Here is a 15,854-nt window from a genome sequence, read left to right as displayed (position 1 = left end):
ATAAAACATGTATAAAACTCCTAAAGGAGACCATTGATTTATCATTAAAATAAGTGGCTATGAATAAGAATTTGGCAGGAGAATTTAGCATTCATCCCGTTCCCCTCTCTCATATATTAATTATGCTTCTGCCGTTATTGTAAAAGAGACGACTAAAGGATCTTCGTACTCTGTTTTCACAGGGGAACAGCCTCTAGAAATATTAATAGGGGTGGCAGGTAGCCTAACAATTAAGCGCTTTGGGCCAGTAACCGAAAGGTCGCTGGTTCGAATCCCAGAGAAAAATCTGCCAAGGTGGGAAAATCTGCCGTTCTGCCCTTGAGTAAGGCAGTAAACCCCCAACAACAACTGCTCCCCGGGCGCCGATGACGTCGATTAAGGCAGCCCCCCCCCCCCCCCCCCCCTCACCTCTTTGATTCAGAGGGGTTGGGTTAAATGTGGAAGACACATTTCGGTTGAATGCATTCAGTTGTGCCTAAAATGTTAAATCATGAACAAAATGACTGGTTGGGTTTACTTTTATGTTGTTTTTTATTAGAAAGAGGCATAAGTTAGACTGCTTGTGATAACATCCAATACCGTGCATCTAAAAAAACAAATCCCACAACTACACAATAACAATATATAAAAAAAGTGAATACATTTTACATAGGGAGAAAATCCCCCATAGATACCATAAGTAAAAGTAGAGCCTTTGAGATAGGTGATCATTGTGAGGCAGGTGTCAGGCAACAGTGATCCGTCCAATAGATGGCTGATAACATTGATAGTGAGGACAGCCAGACTGATGTCTGTGTGTCACAGTGGATGCGTCCCAAAAGGCACCCTATTCCCTATTTCCCTGGTCCCTGGTCAAAAAAGTAGTGCACTGTGTAGGGAATAGGGTGCCATTTAGGACGTAACCAGAGAAAGTGCTCCAGCCACTCCTCCCTAATCCAGAGTATAGATGTTCTCCTCCACGGGTCTCCTCATGCGGATCTCATAGATGATGTGGGGCGGCTCCTTGGCTGACAAACTAGATCGACACAACATCATCACGCATTTGATCATTCCTCATCAACGATAAGTAATTGGCCTAATTGTAGCTTGTACATTCTTGTTCATTACATGTCAAATTTGTCTACGTAAACGTTTACGTTTTGTGTTCAATAAATGTTTACCAGCCTGTCATGCTTCTGTGTTTGTTTGCTTACCAGCCTGTCTTTAAAGCTCTTCTGTGAATCCCTCCTGAGAAGAAAATAAATAGTTGAAATCAACTCAAATCAACGTTTATTTGTCATATGCACAGGAGGATACAGCATATTCAGAACGTTGTACACAGTAAAATGAAATGCTTACTCTTAATAAGTTAGTGGTAATAAACCTTTAAAAATGGGCAAACATATCACAACACAGTACGACGTCTGGATAAGTGAACATTGCCACACTGGGCTTTTCGACAGAGGATGTAAGTTTGTGTTACATACGTTTGAACCCCAGTATGACCAATGCCCCCACTATAAGTAGGAGCAGGCTGAGGGAGAGAGAGAGCACTGGGACGTTGATCTGGAGAGAGAGGCTGGGAAGAGGGTCCTCCACCTGGTTACAGAGCACAGACAGAAGGGGAGGGGTTAAACTCTTGGAGGGATTCGTTAGTCTCTCATATAGCTGAGTTAAGGGTGAGTGAAGTTTGGTTATATGTCAGTGGCGTTACTATACAGTAGTATATAAAATACTCACAAGTGTCCCTGAAGGGAAAACACTGGTGTTCTGTCTTGGAATGGCTAGATGTGATGATTCAACAGCTCTCCAGTGGTCTACAAAGAGAGAAAGATGGCGCAAGCAAGTCATCTCCCACCCTTCACTTGGCAGGAAATTCTGACATTCAATCACCCTTGAGTCATCAACCACTGCTGCTTCATTCTATGGAAATGAAAGCTGTAATTTCAACACTTGCCCCATCCCTTTGTTTGTTGTTCCCAATGAAATACACTGAGGACTGCACTGCACTGAGCAGCATAATGCGATTCAAGATAATACTGCATAGAAAACATGTTTAGTATGTTTGAGGCTCTTTGTGATTAAATAGAAAATGAGTTAGAATCTTGGTCTGAAACTATTCTCTGAGAGGGGTGTCCTCATTTTGAAAGTGAATTTGTGAATTTTTATTAGGATCCCCATTAGCTAGCGCCGTAACGTTAGCGAATCTTCCTGGGGTTCAACACCAATTAATAAGACATTACAAACAATTACAAATGAAGACTTTACAAACATTTAACAAGTAGACAATACAGACAATTAAAATACCTGACAGGTAACACATTTAACATTCAGTTGATGCTTTCTATTTCCTGTCCAGTCATATGGTCTATTGCATTAGATGTTTATTTTCTTGAAGGTGGATTTACTTTTTGCCTGAGAAATATGGATTGGTAAAGAGTTCCATTCAGCTATGGCTCTATATAAAACTGTAGATTTAAGGCGATTTGTCCTTGGCTTGGGTTGTCTTAGATGCCCTGAATTTACCTGTCTTGTTTGGTGGTTATGCGTGTTGCCTGTATGTACTAACTGGTCTGAAAAATACAGTGGTTTAAAATATATATATATATAACCTAAAGAAAATCAGAAGACTGGATAGTAATCTGTTATCAACATGAAGCCATGAGAGATTCTGATGCATTTGGAAAATATTCGTACAGATAGAACAATGAAGAGCTAATCTGGCAGCCCTGTTTTGAGATTTTTAGCTTTATTATGTATTTCTTTGCTCCAGATGACCATATAACTGGACAGCACTCTAGGTGTGATAGTACCACAGATTGAATCACCTGATTCAGAGTGCTAGATGCTATATACTCTGAACATTTTCTTGTAACAGCAATTCCCTTACCCATCTTAATAACAATATTATCTCTGTGTTCTGACCATGATAAAGCTCCGTCCAACATGACGCCTAGTTGTTTCATTTTTTTTTCACTTGCTCTACATGCGTTCTATTCATCAACAAATTCAATTGGGGATCATCAGCAGGCATATATCTTGAACCAAATACAATACAATTTCTTCATATCAACCCACTCAGACGCCATTCTTAGTTCACTACTCAGTACATCTGTTAACTCATTACATTTTGATGCTGCGCTATACATTGTAGATTCATCCGCATACATTATTACCACTCTTGCTTTGTTCATTACTGAAGGTAAATCACTAGTAAAGATAGAGTAGAGAAGTGGGCCTAGGCAGCTTCCTTGAGGAACACCACAGTGTATATCTTTACTGTTTGAAAAGCTACCATTAAAATAACACTTTTTGCCTTCTCCTGGATAGATAGCTTTCCATCCAGGATAGAGCTGCAGAGTTTACCTAGTAACCGTTCATGATCAATTACATCAAAAGCAGCACTGAAATCTAGCAACACCGCACCAACTAACTTCCTGTCATCCATACTCTTAATATCACATAATAATACTCTTCAACCAATCATCTGTCATTTGTGCTAAGGCTGTACTCGTAGAACGTCCTTCTTCGTCTGCATGCTGGAAACCCGTTATCAGACCATTACATGAGAAATAATCCTTGATTTGTACAGATACTACTATTTCCAATAATTTACTTAACACAGGCAGCAAGCTTATAAGACAACTATTAGGACCAGTGAATGCAGATTTTTTATCCTTTGGTAGTGGAATAACCTTTGACTCTTTCCAGACTTCTGGGCACACCCCATACATCAAGCAGATTGGGCTAGAGACAGTGCTATGAAAAAGTATTTGCCCCCTTTCTAATTTTCTCTACTTTTGCATATTTGTGATACTGAATGTTATCAGATCTTCAACTAAAACCTAATATTAGATAAAGGGAACATAAGTGAACAAATAACACAACAATTACGTATTTATTTCATAAACAAAGTTATGCAACACCCAATTCCCCTATGTGAAAAAGTAATTGCCCCCTTACACTCAAAACTGGTTGTACCACCTTTAGCTGCAATGACTCCAACCAAATGCTTCCTGTAGTTGTTGATCAGTCTCTCACGTCGCTGTGGAGAAATGTTGGCCCACTCTTCCATGCAGAACTGCTTTAACTCAGTGACGTGTGGGTTTTCAAGCATGAACTGCTAGTTTCAAGTCCTGCCACATCATCTCAATTGGGATTAGGTCTGGACTTTGACTAGGCCATTCCAAAACTTCCAATTTGTTGCTTTTTAGCAATTTTCATGTAGACTTGATTGTGTGTTTTGGATCATTGTCTTGCTGCATGACCCAGCTGCACTTCAGCTTCAGCTCACAGACGGATGGTCTGACATTCTCCTGTAGAATTCTCTGATACAGAGCAGAATTCATGGTTCCTTCTATTAAGGCAAGTCGTGCAGGTCCTGAGGCAGCAAAGCATCCCCAAACCATCACACCACCACCACCATGCTTGACCTTTGGTATGATGTTCTTACTGTGGAATGCAGAGTTTGGTTTTCGCCAGGCATTACTGGAACCATGTCGTCGTGAGAGACTGATCAACAACTACAGGAAGCATTTGGTTGGAGTCATTGCAGCTAAAGGTGGTACAACCAGTTTTGAGTGTAAGGGGGCAATTACTTTTTCACACAGGGGAATTGGGTGTTCCATAACTTTGTTTATGAAATAAATATGCAATTGTTGTGTTATTTGTTCACTTATGTTCCCTTTATCTAATATTAGGTTTTGGTTGAAGATCTGATAACATTCAGTATCACAAATATGCAAAAGTAGGGAAAATTAGAAAGGGGGCAAATACTTTTTCATAGCACTGTGTTTGGTTAGCTGTAACTCTAAGCAATTTGGCGTCAAGACGATCTGTACCAGGTGACTTGTCATCCGAAAGAGACAACAGCATCCTTTCAACCTCTTCCCTTTCTACTTGGTGAAATTCCAACATGCCTCTCCTTCATGATACAGCCTTTTATAAGGGTATATGACATGGAGCCATCAGTCGGACTCATGGCATTCCTCAACTTTGCCTGTAAAATATTAATTAAAGTAGTTTGCGATGTCGTGTGGTTTTGTAATGAATATACCCTCTGATTACAAGTGAAAGTTTGTAAGGCACAATTTTCTCCATTTGATTAGTGTTACATCCTGGAACTTTGTGAGGCGAGTTCCAGGGAGTTTGATCATTGATGTCATATCACTGATGTGTGAATGAAGGGTACATGCTGAAATAGGTCACTTTCATTCCCATCTCCGTAGGATTTCTCTATTTATAACCACACGTGAATCATCATCATCATGACCTTCAACTCAACCCAAGAGTCTAGGAGGCCAGGCCTAGGTTCCTCTAGGGTCCACTTGAGATTAATGCTGAAATCATATTTATTTTATATCAATATCATCTTTGATAGGAAATATGCATCTCACACACATCAGGATCCCATGAGTTCACCTCTTTCTTTATAATATGCCTACTCACCTGTGGCAGGAGGGGCGTCGGTGACATGTACAGCGGTGCTAGTTGTCAAAACGGTCACTGGAGCTAAGAAAACAATTCACAAATTCAAAATATACATTTTGGGAGAGTGAATTGCTTATATAGGCCTGTTCTGAGTTCATTACGTGCTATACAGAAAATAGGGCCTGCGTGTTTTTGTGGACCATAATGCTATAAAGACTAGTTCATCGATTCCCATGGTTGCCCAAGAGTGTAAAGTAGTGAAAATAAATTATATCTTGCCACAAATTACCTTTCATGACCCTTAAGTTTTGAATGATTTTTTTGTCGTTGAAAATGCCATCTATGGCCACTCTGCAGCAGTATGGGCCACTGTCTGTCCGCTTGACATCGAGAATTCCCAAATCCATTTCTCCCGCGAGGACATCACCTGTCAGTCTGTACCTGTCCGACGCCTTGGAGATGACGCCATGTTTGTCTGTCTGCGCGAGGATGTTGTTGCACCAGAACGTGCCACATTCTCGTCCCCAGCACACGCGGCTCAAACCCAAACGGCTCACTGAATATTGACAGGACAATGTCGCAGTAGCACCTTCCATCACCTTGAACGCTGACACCGAACACCTGGCTGTTGAGCGGGGGAAAGAAACGCAGGTATGACAAAGCTATTTCCGAATTCCCGAGTTCCATACACATGTTAACAACATCCATTTCGACTACGTACCTTTCAAAATTTTGCCTCAAGTTTTGATCAAAGAGCTAACGTTATATTTTGTAGCTTGCCATGCCCCTCAATGCGGTTGCTATAATTAAAGTAAAAGTATGGTAGTCTTCTAAACAGTTGGCCTATGTAGGTGGGAAAAACTAATACACAGCCATGCCAAATAACTCAAAGTATAAACACATTATTGTATGAAAACTGGCATGTCTAACGTTGAACAGTTAGGCCTACTCAATTTAGCTGCAGACCGTGCACCTTCAGCCAAGGCCAAAGCTGCCAACCTGTCTAGAACAAAGCCGTTGGAGAGCTGTGTCACTCTAGTGGTTAACAAAGGACACACAAAGAGTGAGGCTGTTTTATCCTTTCTGTGGTGTTAGTCAGATTATAGGGCGGGGCGTCCAACTGAAACTACACCCATGTACCCAATCATTCAACAGCCTAAACTCCAATTATTTGTGCTGTTTTAGATAACGTTTCCTTGCCTGAAACCGTTAGGAGGACGAGGATCCAACGCAGAAAAGACGGTCCAGAACTAGCAGCCATCCTGTATATCCAGTGTGTAGGAGTGGAGGGTGTGTGCTGGGCGCGGGCAGGGTGGCGCAGAGACAGGACATCTGAATGGGCAGCTGTGTTCTCGGGGGGCCACTGCTTGTGACATCTCCAGGCAGGACAGCCAGAGCCGCTGTGACCCCTCTGCTAACCTCCTCCCATGGCAGGGCTGGGAGCAGAGAAAAGGCCCATTGTTGATGTAATTTTCATCTGCATTTTCCAGCGTAAACAAACTGCATTGATTAGTTAGGAGGCTCATCTCCCAGGGTACACAGTGTGTACATTTTAAAAAGCTAGCCCGTAGCCCAAGCCCAAAATCCTTAAATTGATGTTGTTAGGCTTTTAGTACTTCATAACAATGTATTAGTGGAACAACAACGTGTAGCCAATGAATAATTAGACACATTAGAGTTTCAAGTTAGAGTTTTTATTGTCATGCAACAGGTTGGGTTTGAACGAGACAGTAACACCGCAAAGTTGGGTAAAGAACACCATTTCTGAATAATGCTGTGATTATGTGAGACTTTTCAACTTAGCTGCCTTTGTATGCCTGGGGGATGTTGCAGATGGGTGTAGCTAAATGTCATGGTGACGAGGATAGAAACAGCTCATTCAGGAAGCGATATCTCACTTTCTGCAAAGCTACTGCTTTTCATTGCATCAGGCATTAAAGCTGATGATATTTTTTTTGTCGCTTTTAGGCTATTACATCAAAAATAATCCAGTCATCGTAATCAATTGAAACATACATTGTTAGTGCTGAATAAACACAGGGAGACATATTAGTAAGCCCTTTTTATCAAACAAACCTTTCAATAACAAATCAACTGTGTTGCTTCACTTATCAGCAGAACACTACTGATTCTGTAGTAACGTTTGTCTTGTCCAACTGAATCGTTAGACTATAAGTCAGCCTCAGCCTTGTAACACAGAGCTACTGCACTATGCACTGCACAGTGTCAACAGCATGAGCGTGGTGGTGAAGTGTCCATGCTTCGTCAGGAGATTTCTTCATAGTTCTCTCTCTCGTTGTCCTCTATTTGATAGACGTTCTCGACGGCCGTCTCTCGAGTGTGCAGTGCCAAGCTGGACACTGAGTTTATGTACAGGACCGAGCCGCCAGAGTGCTGTGGTCTGATAAAGGAAAGACCAATAAATGCAAAGCTAAGAGAGACACGCATGCTGTAGCTTGACATACTGTATTCTCCTTCTGCATTATATTGCTTAGTTTCACTCTAGTGGTTTTTTCCAATCCAGTTGAATTTATGCTGAGAAAAGTTTTGGCGTGTTGGTGTAAAAGCTCACATGGCAAATAAAGTTTGTATTGATTTGATTTATTTAGGATTATTTAGGCCTACTTGTTTTGTACGGTATTGAGAATACTGTACGCGTGTTGTGTATTAGATTCTAAAAGGCAAAGCGATGCCATATTGGCCAGTCACATAATCTCAAGTCAGATTTCTTAACGACACCGACAGCACACAGCATGTAGAAGCCCTATTGTATTTTATTAGATTTTTAGGGGGTAGATCAGCTTTAATATCGCATATAGATTGTGACTTCCATCAATGTAATTGTCTGCATCATTTCCAATCCCCCATATATATATTTTTGTAAATATATACAGTACCAGTCAAAGGTTTGGACACACATACTCATTCAAATTTACTACATTGTAGAATAATAGTGAAGACATCAAAACTATGAAATAACACACATGGAATCATGTAGTAAACAAAAAAGTGTTAAACAAATAAAAATATATTTGAGATTTGAGATTTTTCAAAGTAGCCACTGTTTGCCTTGATGACAGCTTTGCACACTCTTGGCATTCTCTCAACCAGCTTCATGAGGTAGTCACCTGGAATGCATTTCAATTAACAGGTGTGCCTTGTTAAAAGTTAATGTGTGGAATTTATTTCCTTCTTAATGCGTTTGAGACAATCAGTTGTGTTGTGACAAGGTAGGGGGGGGGGTATACAGAAGATAGCCCTATTTGGTAAAAGACCAAGTCCATATTATGGCAATAACAGCTCAAATAAGCAAAGAGAAATGACAGTCCATCATTACTTTAAGACATGAAGGTCAGTCAATATGGAACATTTCAAGAACTAATGGACAACAACACTTAGGCTTCTACTTCCAGTTTATACATACTATATACATTTTATGGACACAGTATATTTTATAATAGTTATCTTCTGTTTGTTTTTAGTCCCATCCTTCAGCTACCCTCAACCCCTCCCATCTATCTCTGAACACCATCCAGTTTTGATTTGTATTGGCCATATATTTTTCAACTGTGCTGTGATGTTTCACAAATGTTCGGAACCTTTCTATTCTCATAGTTTCTACAGATTGTAAATTAAAGATACAATTTTTTGCTAAGAGCATTATTATATTATTGATCCATTGACTATGACTTTTCAAATCACCCAGCAGTGCTATTTGCAGAGCTCCAGATAAATGTTGCAAATCTTTTATTTTATTTTAGATATATAACCTTTATTTAACTAGGCAAGTCAGTTAAGAACAAATTCTTAAGCCATTCCTGAACCTGTGACCAAAAACAAGCAAAATCTGCAGAGCTGGGATGGTTGTATCCCCCATACATTTACCATTATATTGGTTGCAAGAATTCTGTATAATAATTTAAATTGAAAAACTCTAAGTTTTGAATCCGGCGTGGTTTTGTGTATCAGTTCATAAACCATGTGCCATGGAATCAGTACATCGAAAATCTCTTCCCAACTATTTTGCAATCTATATGGCACAGCTGTCAATTTTTGGGTTCTTAAATGAAACTTGTATACTTTTTTATTAATCACAATTTTCTTTAACCAAAGTTTGGTCTTTAATGCAGGGCCAACAGACAAGTTCCTTACTTTCTCCCCCTTCCACTTGCCTCTTCCATTTATGCGGTAATACTGCAATTAGTTGGTTGTAATTTTGGGTAGAGCAGACATTTCCATATATTTTTGTTAGCTGCAAATGTGACAGAACTCCACCATTCCTATTTATGATAGACTATACCGTTTTTAAACATTCTTTCCAAAAATAATGTTTTTTTAATCAATTAGTATATTTGAGTTTAACTATAAAATTTGTTGTAATATTTGTTCTGACTTTTCTGGTGGATTAAACTGAAATTGCAACCAACTTTCTATGACTTGTTTTAAAACAGTGATATGGACTGGATCTTTATATTTACCACTTTGGTCCTGTTTCAGTAATAAGGACATCAGACCTTCTTGTTGAGAATCTGATCATCTAGAATTTTTATAGGAGTGGTTAAAACATGCTAATAACGGTCCTCTGAGTACATCAGAAAAGGTTTGATATACCTCGTGGTCCTCTGTAGCTCAGCTGGTAGAGCACGGCGCTTGTAACGCCAAGGTAGTGGGTTCGATCCCCGGGACCACCAATACACAAAAATGTATGCACGCATGACTGTAAGTCGTTTTGGATAAAAGCGTCTGCTAAATGGCATATTATATTATATATATTATATTATTATATTATATACCTCAACTGGTATGCCATCCAGCCCTGGAGTTTTCCCGGACTTAAAGGCTTTAATTGCATCAAGAAGTTCCTCCTCTGTAATTTGGCCTTCACATGAGTCTTTCTGCACAGCTGTTAATTTTACTTTATTAATAGAAAATAATTCCTTACAATTAACTTCGGTAAGTTGAGATGGACACTGAAAAGAAAACAAATGCTTAAAGTACTTTGCTTCCTCTTTCAAAATATAGTTTGGTGAATCATGGGTGACTCATTTGTAAGTTTCAGTAAATTATTTTTGGTAGTATTTCTATGTTGAAGATAAATAAATAATTTGGTGCATTTTTCCCCATCTTCCATCCAGTTCACTTTATTTTTTATCATATATTACACTTGATCTTTCTTGAATAAGTTCCTCCATTTCGTTTTGTTTTTCCTCTAACTTATTCTGTGCCTATGTGGTACAGTTTTTATTGCTATCTATCTGTTCTGTTAGACCTTCTATTTCCTTTGTTAGTATGAACTCTTTTGACCTAAATTGCTTTTGTTTTAAAGATGGGTATTGAATTGCATGGCCTCTAAAGGAGCATTTAAAAGTGTCCCATACAATAAGTCGGAAAAAGTCAGTTATAAATTATTCTGTCCTGGTTATAAACAAGTTGTCATCCAATAGGAGTTGATTAAGAGTAATATATATGCCAATTATTTGATGGTCTGACCGCATTCTGACCTCTATCAACACTTTTTAAACTTTTGGTGCCAGCGAGAATGACTTAAGAAAGTAGTCAAGACGACCAGCTTGTTTGAGTCTCTGCCAGGTATATCTCACTAGGTCAGGATATTTAAACCTCCATATATCCGCTAGTTCCAACATATCCATGATATTCGTGATTTCCTTAAGTGCATGAGGGTGATAGTTTGTAGTGTGATTTCCTTTACGTTCCATTGAGGTATTTAAAACCATATTATAATCTCCCACCATAATAATAGAGTCTTGTATTGCTTGTAGGCTTGATAAATCATTATAAATAATTTAAGAGAAGTGTGGATCATCATTATTTGGACCGTATAGATTAATGAGCCAAATCTGTTTATGGTCCACTAACATACTTAAAATAATCTACCTTTTAGCAGGTAAATACTGATCGTCTTTTCTTATTATCTGCTAAGCTATTACAATTATAACTGGCTATACTTATTTCACCATTTACCATAATGAGATACAAGTTTCAATTCTATTTATCATAATATATGTTTGTAAACTTACCATTAAAAAGTACCATAATGATTGAGTGTCCATGTAGCTGTACCGTGTTATTTGCACTGCTACTGAGTAACCCTCCATTTGTTCTCCACTATTCCAGCCACTAAAACCTCACGATTGCTTCACTTCCTCAGTGTGTTGTGGTCTTGGGTCGCTTCCTCAATCTATTGTGGTCTTGGGTCTCATTAGTCATAATTACAGTATTACCTCACAGACAGTTACCATACACCTAACAGTTTTGCTAATTAGGCCTGCATGTCCCATCGAGAGATATCGCACAGTGGCTCAGTCATTCTCTTGGCATACTGTGGCGATTCATCTACTCTGTCAGTTGGAAGAGGTATAGTAGTCATGACGTATCCTACTTACATTTGGAGTACCGTGGCAATTTTTTCCCATCGCTTTCCTGCAATTACATCAGCGAGATGTTAATCGAGAGAATTAGTTCTTATTATACAGGCAGAGGTACAGATGGTGTGTACTTACTCGTGACAAGTACACACACAATCCCCACACCTGTCAGAACCAGCAGAATGGACACCAGGATCACAGCCAGCTTGTGACCTCCCGTCTCCTGTAGACATCACAGATTCACATCAGTTAAAACGGCATCTCACAGCAGTGTATCATATTTTTGCGGGAATTGCGGTGTGTTTGTCACGCTTACTGATTCTGATTTGCTGTAATGTAGCGTGGATGTGTACGAATACTCAGTAGATATTGTGGTCACATGACCTACACAGTGAGGAAGTAAAAGTATGTTTTCACACGTAAGAATAATACTGCAAATTTTTTTTTTTTTTATATGAAAATAAGACTTCTATGGACTGACACCATGTTATTCTGTATGCTGTGTACCATACCGTGTGTGTGGTTGTCAATGATCTGTGGGGTTATGGTCACATTGGCAGATGTCTGGAATGTCGTTGGGACAGGTGCTGAAATCAGACAGCAATAGAATACTAACTGCTTGAACAAGTATATACATGCTGTGAAATCATACTATTCCTTAGTAGGCTCACAATTCTCATCAGTAAAGCATCAAGCTATATCCTGGCATGTTGTGTATTCTTTACCTTTCTCAATGGTCAACCTGACGTTATATTTCTCATCATTGAACCATCCAGGGTATTGCACTCGACATCCATAAATTCCAGAGTCTTTCTCGGTGGTATTGGAGATGGTTAGAGAGACATCCCCCGTCTTCAGCTCACCCAACAACTGATACCTGACTGAGGATCTACTTGTCACTTCAGGTCCATCAGTTGAGATGATTTCATTGTTACAACCACCAGTACTCGGTATGTTTCCTTTCCCCCAGCATATGTATTGTAGACCATGAGATTTGGCATCATATTTAAATGGCAGAGTGATATTCTGACCCTCAATACCAATGACGTGACTGCATTCACTGGCTAAAAAAATGAGAGAAAAGGAAGTACTGAGTAGAACTGAAAAAAAATTTTTTTTGTAAATCCTATTCATTTACTTATTTACTATCGAGCATCACTTACCTGAAAGTAGACAGAGGAGAAACCAGCCTGAAATGCTGCGAGTTGCCATGATTGGGTTGTCACTTTCACACAGAAAAACCCCAACGGCATCTAAAGTATTCTGAGCTTTCTCTCTCTCATGTGTCAGGTCTTTAATGAACTCAAATAAATCCGCCTGGCCACATGACTTCCTCTCCTTCACATCTACTGATAGCTATTTCCTCTGCGGTCAGAAATGCAGAGGGTCGGTGTTGTTCTGTTTTTCCCTTGGTTACACTTCCAAATAATGCACACAGACTTGCACATGTTTTAGGCAAGTTCACATAGTTCAGCATTAATTGAAAATAAATGAAAACCAAAACCATTTTCTCTTGTCAGTTCTGTGAAAGGTCGCATTAAATGTAATGTAGTGTAGAATCAAAACTCGGGACAAACTTTCTCTTTGCTGGCATTTATTTATATTTTCATTTACAGCTCATTACAAGAAAACATGCAAGTACAGTTGAAGTCAGAAGTTTACATACACTTAGGTTTTTCAACCACTCCACGAATGTCTTGTTCACAAACTATAGTTTTGGAAAGTCGGTTAGGACATCTACTTGTGCATGACACAAGTAATTTTTCCAACAATTATTTACAGACAGATTATTTCACTTAAACTGAGTTTAAATGTATTTGGCTAAGGTGTATGTAAACTTCCGACTTCAACTGTATGAGTGCAACCTCAAAGCGATTCATTAGTGCATAAATGCCTTTTGTAGATATCTTGTCTTTATCAAACCATCAAACTTCATAATGAGTGGTCCTATAATAGCATTGTCACCACGAGTAAAAAATATTATGCAATTTTTTTTTCAGTTCTCTCAATATTTAATAAATCATTGACTGAAATAATACTTGACCATATGTTTGGACGAAAAGTGTGTGGTCATACACACATCCTAAAAAAATGTAGCTGGGCTAATATAGTATATAAAAAGAACAGAAAGGTCCACACGTTGTATATGTTCCCAATTACCACCTATATATGTTTGGATCACTCTTATATGACTGTAGGAGCTTCATAGTTCTGTAGATCTGCATGGTGTCTTAAGTCCTCTCACATGGGTTCTTCCACTGGGGGGGTTCCTGGGGGGGTTCCTGCTGCAGATGCTGGGGGAACTGGCAGGTTCTCCTCTAGTACGGCTATTCGTGGACAGCCTCCGATGTCACGTTCGTTTACAGACGGGTCAGACCAAGGCGCAGCGTGATATGCATACATGTTTATTTAACGAATAAACACAACGACAAAACAATAAACCAACGACACGTGACGTCCTAAGGTACACACAACAAACCTCACACGGAACAAGATCCCACAACCCACTAGTGCCAATAGGCTGCTTAAGTATGGTCCCCAATCAGAGACAACGAGCGACAGCTGCCTCTGATTGGGAACCACACCGGCCAACATAGAAATATACATACTAGAATACCCCACATAGACAAAGCACAACAAGGAATATACACACCCTGACTCAACATATAAGCGTCCCCTGAGTCAGGGCGTGACAGTACCCCCCCCCCCCCCCCCCCCCCCCCCCCCCGCAAAGGTGCGGACTCCGACCGCGCAACATAAACATAACAGGGTAGGGGCCGGGTGGGCATTCCGGCTCGGAGGCCGCTGACCGGTGCCGGACCAGGCACCGGTGGAACGGGCACAGGCCGTGCCGGACTGGACAAACGCACCACTGGTCTGGTGTGAGGAGCAGGCATGGGCCGGACCGGACTGGCGACGCGCACCACTGGCTTGGTGCGAGGAGTAGGAACAGGCCGGGCCGGGCTGGCGACGCGCACCACTGGCTTGGTGCAAGGAGCAGGAACAGGCCGGGCCGGGCTGGCGACGCGCACCACTGGCTTGGTGCGAGGAGCAGGAACAGGCCGGGCCGGGCTGGCGACGCGCACCACTGGCTTGGTGCGAGGAGCAGGAACAGGCCGGGCCGGGCTGGCGACGCGCACCACTGGCTTGGTGCCGGGAGCAGGTACAGGCCGGGCCGGGCTGGCGACGCGCACCACAGGCTTGGTGCGAGGAGCAGGAACGGGCCGGGCCGGACTGGGAACACGTACCACTGGCTTGGTGCGGGAAGCAGGAACGGGCCGGACCGGACTGGCGACACGCACCACTTGCTTGGTGCGAGGAGCAGGACTGGGTTCCTTTATTAACCCCCGCTCCTTCTGCTGCCTAACCAGCTCCTCTCACCGTGCCTCTACCTTTTCCTTCTCCCTTTTAGCTTCCTGTAGCGCCTCCCTCTGACCGACTAACTCCTGCTCCCTCTGAGCCAACAGCCCCCGTAACATGGTGGCCTCCTCTCCTAACCTGCAGATCCGCCCTTTAACAGCCTCCTGCTGCCTCGTCGTCCACACCGTGTGCCCCCCAAAAAATGTTTCTTGGGGTTGCCTCTCGGGTCTCCGTCGTCGGCACTGTTGGCGCCGTTTCGCCTCTCCTACCTGGGCATCCTCCTTCATCGCCTTCCGATAACGGACGGCCTCCTCCTCTGTAATTCTCCCCCAACCGAGGAGGACATCTACTAACGTAACCTCCTGTTGAGTCCCAGGCGTTTGCTCCTTCTCGGCACGCTGCTTGGTCCTTGTTTGGTGGGATCTTCTGTCACGTCCGTTTACAGACGGGATGGACCAAGGCGCAGCGTGATATGCATACATGTTTATTTAACGAATAAACACAACGACAAAACAATAAACCAACGATACGTGACGTCCTAAGGTACACACAACAAACCTCACACGGAACAAGATCCCACAACTACACAGTGCCAATAGGCTGCTTAAGTATGGCCCCCAATCAGAGACAACGAGCGACAGCTGCCTCTGATTGGGAACCACACCGGCCAACATAGAAATATACATGCTAGAATACCCC

At 41.3% G+C, this 15,854-nt stretch overlaps 2 protein-coding genes across 2 annotated transcripts; both read right to left on the bottom strand.

Annotated features, from left to right (window-relative positions):
* Positions 1-536: 536 nt before the first annotated feature.
* On the bottom strand, positions 537-6,683 carry timd4 (T cell immunoglobulin and mucin domain containing 4). The gene is made up of 7 exons (XM_084177522.1): positions 6,610-6,683; positions 5,699-6,034; positions 5,428-5,490; positions 1,720-1,796; positions 1,467-1,578; positions 1,194-1,227; positions 537-1,015 (listed from the first exon to the last, which is right to left on the bottom strand). Exons 1-7 carry the CDS (start codon positions 6,668-6,670, stop codon positions 931-933), a joined length of 768 nt encoding a protein of 255 aa, XP_084033648.1. The 5' UTR covers positions 6,671-6,683; the 3' UTR covers positions 537-930.
* Positions 6,684-7,083: 400 nt separating this feature from the next.
* On the bottom strand, positions 7,084-13,104 carry LOC311143026 (hepatitis A virus cellular receptor 1 homolog). The gene is made up of 7 exons (XM_084178823.1): positions 12,959-13,104; positions 12,521-12,859; positions 12,308-12,382; positions 12,112-12,179; positions 11,931-12,018; positions 11,814-11,850; positions 7,084-7,810 (listed from the first exon to the last, which is right to left on the bottom strand). Exons 1-7 carry the CDS (start codon positions 13,005-13,007, stop codon positions 7,675-7,677), a joined length of 792 nt encoding a protein of 263 aa, XP_084034949.1. The 5' UTR covers positions 13,008-13,104; the 3' UTR covers positions 7,084-7,674.
* Between the last annotated feature and the right edge of the window lie 2,750 nt (positions 13,105-15,854).

This window comes from Coregonus lavaretus (assembly GCF_964263955.1).
Source record: "Coregonus lavaretus genome assembly, chromosome: 15".
NCBI classification, from domain to species: Eukaryota; Metazoa; Chordata; class Actinopteri; order Salmoniformes; family Salmonidae; genus Coregonus; species Coregonus lavaretus.
Note: the sequence above shows the minus strand (reverse complement) of the source record. Positions and strands in the feature narration are given on the sequence as shown.

Excerpts from the sequence above, each read along its gene's own strand:
- timd4 (XM_084177522.1), bottom strand. The coding sequence starts at position 6,670 with ATGGCTGCTAGTTCTGGACCGTCTTTTCTGCGTTGGATCCTCGTCCTC. Across the intron at positions 6,035-6,609 it reads CGTCCTCCTAACGGTTTCAG|CCAGGTGTTCGGTGTCAGCG; the intron begins GCAAGGAAACGT and ends CCCGCTCAACAG. Across the intron at positions 1,016-1,193 it reads AGAGCTTTAAAGACAGGCTG|TTTGTCAGCCAAGGAGCCGC; the intron begins GTAAGCAAACAA and ends GTGTCGATCTAG.
- LOC311143026 (XM_084178823.1), bottom strand. The coding sequence starts at position 13,007 with ATGGCAACTCGCAGCATTTCAGGCTGGTTTCTCCTCTGTCTACTTTCA. Across the intron at positions 12,860-12,958 it reads TCTCCTCTGTCTACTTTCAG|CCAGTGAATGCAGTCACGTC; the intron begins GTAAGTGATGCT and ends TCATTTTTTTAG. Across the intron at positions 11,851-11,930 it reads TGTGTGTGTACTTGTCACGA|GAAAGCGATGGGAAAAAATT; the intron begins GTAAGTACACAC and ends ATGTAATTGCAG.